This window comes from Pantherophis guttatus, chromosome 9 (genome assembly GCF_059756535.1).
Source record: "Pantherophis guttatus breed Tessera chromosome 9, ASM5975653v1, whole genome shotgun sequence".
Lineage (NCBI taxonomy): Eukaryota > Metazoa > Chordata > Lepidosauria > Squamata > Colubridae > Pantherophis > Pantherophis guttatus.
Window position 1 is genome coordinate 16171631 of NC_142071.1, and position 8271 is coordinate 16179901.

Below are 8271 nucleotides of genomic sequence, written 5' to 3' on the forward strand. Positions count from 1 at the left end.
TAGAGCATTGCATAATATAAAAGTGAGCAATCCAGTGCTTGGGCCCCAAAACATCCTTGAAATGCATGGGTTTCAAATTTCTGCCTCCCCCCCCTTTTTTTTTTTCTGAACAGATTCTGAAGCAAAACTAAAGCCTTGATGGTTGAACCTTCTAGAAGAGAGAGATACACGCTTCATCCCATAGAAAACAGTCTCCCCACCCAAATTTGTGTTCAACTTTAAAGAGCAAAAGGCCCCAAATTCCTTGCAAAAAACTACACTGAACTGAACTAAATTAAACAAGCTAAGAGAGGCAACTGTTGCTCCTTCCTGTTCTAATCCTTCCTTTTATCATTGAAGATTTGTCTTCTTTGGTCTCCTCCCTTAGACCAGCTGCCCAAATTAGAGTTCTGTCTGCCCTAGCAGCACAATTATATCTAGGACAGCCTGTAGCCAGCAAATAAAACAGAAATAAAAGGCAAAAAAAAAAAGGGGGGGGGGCAATCAAAATAGATGAACACAAATAAGCAACTAGATCAGTCCATCTACAATCTTTCTTACAGAGCTTCTGCTGAAGCTTTGATGCTAGATAACAGGACTTTGCAACATTGTAGGTGATGTAAAAATTTTTACTGACAAGTAAAAAAGCCAAGTACCTTGCCAGCCACTGAGGCAAACGTTTTCCTGCTCTTCCTTCCTTCACTTCAAGCCAAGTAGAATTCTAATCAATAGTGTTTAATTAAGTCAAACATATCCAGTAATCCACATCAGCCAGCAAAACCTGATTAAATCCAATCAAATCAGCCATTTTTATTACTTTTTATAAATAACTCAAGGCAGCAAATACACCTAATACTCCTTCTTTTTCCTATTTTTCTCACAACAATAAGGCTGAGAAGTAGGTTGGGTTGAGAGAGAGTGAGAATGTCTGGCCAAAAAGCCTCCCAACCAGCTTTCATGCCTAAGGCAGGACTAGAACTCCTGGTTTCCAGCCTGATGTCTTAACCACTAGACTAAACCGGCTTGGGTTTTTTTTTCCTGAAAGAGAAGGGGCTAAAAATGACTTGCCTTTTCCTTGCTTCTGCTGCTGTACAGTTTCCTAACCAGTGCCCTGTTTGTGTCCTTCTAGTGTTATCTAAGAACAACAAGCCCATTCACACAACCATCCTGAACCCTCATGTGCATGTCATTGGGGAAGATGCTGCCTGCATTGCCTACATCCGCCTGACACAGTACATCGATGGGCAGGGCCGTCCCCGTACTTGCCAGTCCGAAGAGACCCGTGTCTGGCACCGCCGGGATGGCAAGTGGCAGAATGTCCACTTCCACTGCTCGGGAGCTCCAGTGGCCCCACTCCAGTGAAGGTACGAAGATGGCAAACGGGTGGCTAAATTCCATTTCTAGGAACGATCAACTGAGGTGTTTGTGTTGGTCAGTATGGAGCACATGATTGTGTTGGATTTGAGAGAGAATGGATCAATGCAAGACCCATTGGGAGCCAATTTTCTGCTTTTGGGGCCTTTTCTTGGTGTGTGAAGCTCTGGGTTTGTTAGATGGGAATGCAAATGTTCCATTCTAACCCCAAAATTAGCTCACCCATTCCAAAAGATCAGGCTGAATGTGGATGATCACTCTGACTTCGCTTCTGATGGGAGCTGCAGCTTTCCCCTGGTTTTTTTCCCCAGTTTATTTAATCAACTTAGAGTCCGTGACTTTGGTTTTCAAGAATGTATATGTATGCAACCACTCTGCTTAAATGAAGCTGTAAGAGTCATAAAATAACGGAGCGTTGTATCATTATTTGTTTTTGAAGCAGAGTTTTAAGCTCTGGCAAACTTCTAGAAGAGGACTAAGTGCTTGGAAGAAGGAAAAAAAGGAGTGGCAGTGGTGTTCTAACATAGGCAGACAGCAGGGTCCCTATTGCAAGAGATGAAACATGACTTCTAATCAGTTACAGGTAGTTCTTGAGTTACGACCATAATTGAGGCCAGAATTTCCATTTATAAGCAAACTGATTATCAAGAGAGCCATGTCTGATTTTATGACCATTTTTACCATGGTTGTTATGTGATTGGCTGCAGTTGTTAAGGGAATAATGTGGTCTTTACGCCTAGACAGCTTCCCCTGTAGAGTTTGTTTGTTGGAAGCTGACTGGGAAGATCACAAATTGTGACCTCAGGAGATTGCAGCCAACATAAATACACACCAGTGGCCAAGTGGCCAAATTTTGATCACATGGTCATGTGGATGCTGTGAAGCTGTAAGTGTGAGGACTGGCCATAAGTCACGTTTTTCTCAGTGCCGTTGTAACTTCGAACAATCACTAAATGGTTGGTTGTAAGTCAAGGACTTCCTGTATTAAGTGTTAAGGTAATCCAACTTTTACAGTAAAAGAGGTTTCTTTTGTATTTGATTTTAATCAGGAAATGGTTGGATCAGTGGTGGGTTGCTACTAGTTCACCCTGGGTCAGACGAACCAGTAGCGGCGGTGGGAGGCTCCGCCCACCTGCCCAGATGCTTCTGTGCATGTGCAGAAGCGTCACGCCCGCAAGAGAGAGAGAGCACGCACTCCCATGAGTGAAGCGGTAGCGATGGGATTTGAAACCCACTACTGGGTTGGATGTGCCTACAAATGCCACTAATGTCCAGGCTCAAGGCTGAAACTGAGTTATGCATAATAGCCTCAGGATTGTGAAAAACAGGGTCCAGGTCTCTGCATTGCATGTGGTTGCCTGCCTCATGGGCAGAATGGGCCAACTTGTTGGGCCATCTCGCTACAGGAAAACTCACAATGGGAGAACTCGCCATGGCCAACTCACTGCGGGACAATTCAACAATTCATTTTAAGTATTTAAAATAGTTTTAAAATTATTTTAATTTTTGTCATTCACATTTCCTTTTGCATCCTTTATTTAGTGATTCTATTCCACAATTTCTTCAATATTAGTGTAAGTCTTGTTCTGCGGCGAGTTGTCCCAAGTAACCTGGCCACAGCTGAGCTGGCCGCAGTGAGTTGTCCCGTGGCGAGTTAGCGGTGAGTTGTCCTAGACCCCCTCATGGGGTTCTCGAGCTGTTCGTCACGATGTCTCCATTTCTGTTTGTCTTTCAGAATTCATGCTGGCTGTTCTGATTTCATCCCGAAGGAGATGGTGATTTCAGCTGAGCCACTAGCCGGGAGCAGCAGTGACAAGCACGCGCCCGCATGCTCGTGTCCCCCCGTTCCCTCTCCTTCCCCTCTTTCATTTCCAGTGCCTGTGTTTGCAAAGAGAGAGAGAGAGAGAGACAGAGAGACAGAGAAACACAGAAAAACAAAAATCCAAGTAGACTCAATTATTTAAAAAAAAGAAGAAGCAGCAGCAGCAAACCCAGCCAAATCCATCCAGCTGTCTGACTTGCAGCCTGACTATAATGCACTCACCATCCCTATCAATTCCATTTTCCTTTTTTTCCTTTTGGTGTGCAGCTGTTCAAGTGACCAGATGTTGCAGTGAAAAATGTCTCAACTTCAAAAAAAACAAAACAAAAAACAAAGATCCCATCTCCTCCCTGCATCCATCCCAGTGTTGAACAGTGTTTGTTTGTTTAGTGAATACACATCTATACACACACACACACACACACACACACACACACACACACACACACACACTTAATTTACCAGACCTTGGTTCAGCGGGCTTCAGATGCAGTGGACAAAATCTGTCCGTGCACTTTTTTGCATCTGCTCCTTGGCCATTTTGACACACGTGTAAAATACACATTTGCCATTTTACACATGTATTAAAAAAATTAACTGCATTTTGCAATTTTTTTAGATGTGATGGACATCCCTTCCCCCGTGAGTCTGTTAAATTCAGGATCTATTGTAAATATATATACATATAACGTACGTGTGTTTGTGTGTGTGTGTGCACACACTCACATACACAAAGCCAAACACACAGCCCCCTTTTATAGTATTTGCATTCTCTGCCAAAAGTATGGGCCTTTTTCCTCTGGTGATTGTGTTCGCACTTGGAAGTTTGTGATCAGTGCTACCATTTTGTTTTGAAGAAGACCCTTCCCCCTCCAGGCCCCTTCATTTCCTTTCTCCTCTAGCTGTAGTTGTGGATTATGATGACGCTAATTATTCAGCCTCTTCATTTGATTTCTTTGTTTCCTTTGAATAGAGGGAGGGGGGATCTTATTGGTGGCGGAGGGGTTTTGCTTTTTGGGCTCCTCCCAGGCTAACACCACTGCCAATGATTTTCTGGTAGGCTTATGACTGCAGCCATCCTGACAGGTCTGTGGATGATGTAGTTGGAGTTACATATAGGCCTCGCTGCAAATTTTTGGATACCTGCGTTCTCATTAGCACTTAACATTTTACTAGCTTCTTGATCCTGATCTCTCAACAAGGGCTACTAACACTGGAATTGTACTTGTGTCCCTACCATAGTTTATTATTAGGATGGGGATTGCCCTTGCTTAGTGGGACTGGCTGGGAAGTTGTAATGTCACTTCAAAGAGCTAGCAAGAAAAGAGTCAACAGTGCTAAATCTCAGCCTTATCTAGTGCTGGGAAGCTATCTGTCCAGCAGAACAAGGAAGAGATGCTTTCTTACACTCTGTAAATGTTCAGCCTGCCCACCCCCTTTTCTCTTTACCTTCCATAGAGTATGTTGACTTAAAAGGAATAGGAAGTGACTATTTTTGGGAGAGGGTGCTTGAAGTTCTTAGCCTAGAAGAAAAAGAGCTGGTCAACATAAAGTTGCATAGGCCATTCATTCATCTCCATTCTCTCTCACTCTCTCTCTCTCTCTCCTCTGTGAATTTACCTACAAAGAGAGCTGAGTAACAGCAAACTTTAAGAAAATTGCTCTTCAGGGAGCTCTAGATTCAGGAACTGACTCAACGGGTGGCCCCAAACACATGAAACCAAAGGGGGCAATTCTCCCCATGGACCAAGTTGTAACAGCATGTAATGGAAGGTGGTGTTGTGGGATCTTTCATTGGCTGAGGGTGGTGTGAATGATGTCAGATGCTGTGGAGCAGTTGCTAGTGCCAACTTCAGCTGCCCCAGCTCCCAGTGGAAGATCTCAACAATTGTCCTCTGCTCGTTACATCTTCATGCCAGGAGACTCATATTGGCCGTAGCAAATGTACAGTGTGGCATTTGCCAGAATGTATTAATAAGAAAGCTCTGTTTTCTTCTAACGGGATCTCCCCTCCCTCCATCTTTAAATATTCACCTTCCTCCTCCCCAGCGGCTTGCTCAGCATTCCACAGCTTCAATTGATTTCCTAGCATGTGGTGGTTAGTTAAGTCCTTGTGACCACAGAGGCAAATGAGTGATTCCTCACAGACTATGACTAGAGGAATAGATTTGGGAGGCGGGGAGTGGGCTGAAATACCTTGCTACAATGTGCAGGGCATAAACCTCTATTTCAACAAGTGGAAATTCACATTGTTGATTCCTGCCAGGAAAGATTTCAAGGCAAAGTTTAATGAGGTGGTTGCTTTGAAGGGAGGGGTTTTTCTAGTAATCTCTCTAGAGATGGAGACACAGGAAAGTGGCACAAGTTGATTTCAGTTGGCTTTGCTTCTGAGATGGTATGTGGGTTGCGCACAGAGTGTCAACTAAATGGGAAATCAAGTGGGTTGATATCAAGAACCCCATAGTTAGAACTGGGTGATGGATTGGGGTCTTTTGAAATCCTACTTTTCTTACCCATTTAAAGTTTGGAGGTGGTCCCATGGACTTCTTGTTGACGCTCCTTTTTCGTAGCTTGCTTCCAGTCGTCCTGTTGTTTAATTAAACGGTGAATTCTAGGTGTGCGTAGCTCCAGGGATGACAGGCCATCATAGGGAGGAAGGCAGAGCCCATGTTGCAAATTTTTCCTTCAACTTTGGATAATTAGATGTATCTGAAATACTTGCCTCAAAAGAGTCTGAGTAGAATTCTTCCTGTATGCTTTAGAAGCTAAAGCTCTTCTGGGTGGTTCTCTTATCTCACCTGTGCCCATCTGTGGGCTTTACATTATCTCTCAGTGGCTGTAATAAAGGTGGATTCCCCTGACTTAGGGGAGTTTAGTTAGCTTTCATATATTCAAACAGTACTCAGAAAACGTGCATGCAGAAAATACAGTTGTTTCTAATTTTTTTTTTTTATTCCAGAGATAGAATTTATGGACTAAGCCAGATCTTCAAATTTTTATAAAGGGATCTTATCTAAAATTACATAACAAATGTTAGTTTATTATATTAAAACAGGTCTGGCAAACAAGGGCCATATGAGGTCTGTCAGGAATGGAAAGAGCGTTAGCTACTAGACTGCACTGCCTCCCTTTCCCTGTTCATTATGAGAGCAAAATAAATATTCCTAGGTCTCAAGGGTTTTCCTCTTTTTATAAATTACAGTTTTTGCCTTCGGAGGAACTTCTGTCACCAAAACAAACACGTTGATTTCCTAGGACTGTAGATTGCAGAACAAGATTGTTGAAAACTTAGGTTGCACAGGGAATCCACTCTACGTGATGTGAGCTAAAATAAATGGGAAGGCAATGCCGCTTTTGGAACGAAAGGTTGAAGTGCTATTTTGCATAACACAAAAAAATTTACAATTTAGGGGCTGAAAATCCCCAAAGAGACTTTTTTTAATTAGATAAAAACCATTTTTGCAGTGTCTCAATCAAAATGCCTCACCGCCTGACTTCCCCAAGTATCCATTACTTTACGATTTGATGCGAATAGAATTAATTCAGCATTTCAGTCTGATGTAAATAATGCAAAATTTCAATCCCAGTGTTGTTTTTAGAACTCATATAGTCTGTAGTGATAGAGATGGGTGAATGTAACCAAGTTCAAATGCATTTCTCTTTTTCTAATCTAAAGTTTGTTATGTCATCTTTCCCCATGTCAGCTCATGATTTTCCCCTAGAATTTTTGTGCATGGTTTTAAATATATTTTCCCTTAGGTACAAATGAGGAGTAAGTGATAAATTGGCTCTTGGGCAGTTGATTTAAATTGAAAGTAATTGTTTTTCTATGCACAAGTCATACAAAGTTTTCTTAAGTAGATTTATTGAAAGGAACAATATAAAGTTACAAGGATTTCAGCAATTAAATATTTCCTACAGGAGTCCATTTATCTCCCAAGACATGCCAGAAAATTTTGGTTTTCTAACTCTCTGGTTCTCAGTATTTGCAGCAGAAAGAAAACCAATTATGTAAGGTTGGTAGTACTTAGAAGTCTAAGCTCAACTACTATGCATGAGCAACATTAAAAAAAACAACTGGGGGATTACAATAAGAGTGAGGACCCTATCCTTATTGTTGCATTTCTTAAACTACAAACTTTCATGCAAAAGTCAGAAACTTGTGTTGGTTTCATGGAAGCACCCTTGCTTCTAAAACTTGTAATGTGCTCACCAGAGGGCAGCAAAGTTATATTAAAACCTTGGGTAATTTCCATTAATGTCAAATAGAACCTTTCTGAATCTTAAAGACATCATCTACTTCAAATTCCAAATTTCCCAGTAAACACATCCAATAGCCTTCCACCTGAGAATCCTATGAGTTGTAATCTAAGGCAACTGGAAGACAACGGGTAAGGGAAGGCTGGCCCTGCTATTCAGGTCAATCGGGGAGATCACTGATATATCCTACCAGTTTAAAGAATTGAGCTGTCAACCGTCCCACTGGCATACGCAGCAAAGGAAACTCCTGGGATATTATTTTGCCAAGTGTATTTACTATTTACTGATAGATCCATATAGGCATAGTAGACAGCAAAGCCAGTTCTGACTTTTGCGCGAAAACCTGCATAGTTAAAATCCTCCTTTTCCCCCCTCGGCCACCCATTGTCCCGTGTCCACCAATCCAGTGCAATCTCTTTGTTTTGGGAAATAGTCTGCTCATCTGAGAAGGCTCTCATCATTTGATCTTGAGTTGTCGAGATTCTCCCAGGCCACGGACAGTGCACATGAATTCAATTCCCTCCCAGCCACCCATTGATTCCAATCATTCCTTCCTCCTCCCTGGTTTCTGTTGTCTGGCTGCGAGTGAAAGTGCAATTATATGAGTTATATGAAAGTGGAATTATACGTAATATAATTACATATATTACAATTTAAGTCTTCACAAAAATGAAAACATGTCTCATAAGCCAGGTTGTAGTAGTCTCAAAAAAATCAGTTAAACAGACTGATTTTTAAAATCGATGCTCATGGAGAACAAAAATCGAATTGATGACTGGACCCAAGTTTTACTATTGGCAATTCTAGTGTTCATATTTATAAAAAAGGTAATCACA

General features: G+C 41.8%; 1 protein-coding gene across 23 annotated transcripts in view; it reads left to right on the forward strand.

Annotated features, from left to right (window-relative positions):
• CAMK2B (calcium/calmodulin dependent protein kinase II beta) overlaps positions 1-6850 on the forward strand; it is a 234194-nt gene extending 227344 nt beyond the window's left edge. For all 23 annotated transcript variants that reach the window (XM_087876045.1, XM_087876043.1, XM_087876046.1 and 20 more), the window contains 2 exons: positions 1109-1343; positions 3089-6850. In XM_087876045.1, coding sequence (XP_087732171.1) covers positions 1109-1341 — 233 coding nt within the window. In that variant the 3' untranslated portion in view covers positions 1342-1343; positions 3089-6850. The remainder of the gene's footprint in view (positions 1-1108; positions 1344-3088) is intronic.
• Positions 6851-8271: the final 1421 nt, after the last annotated feature.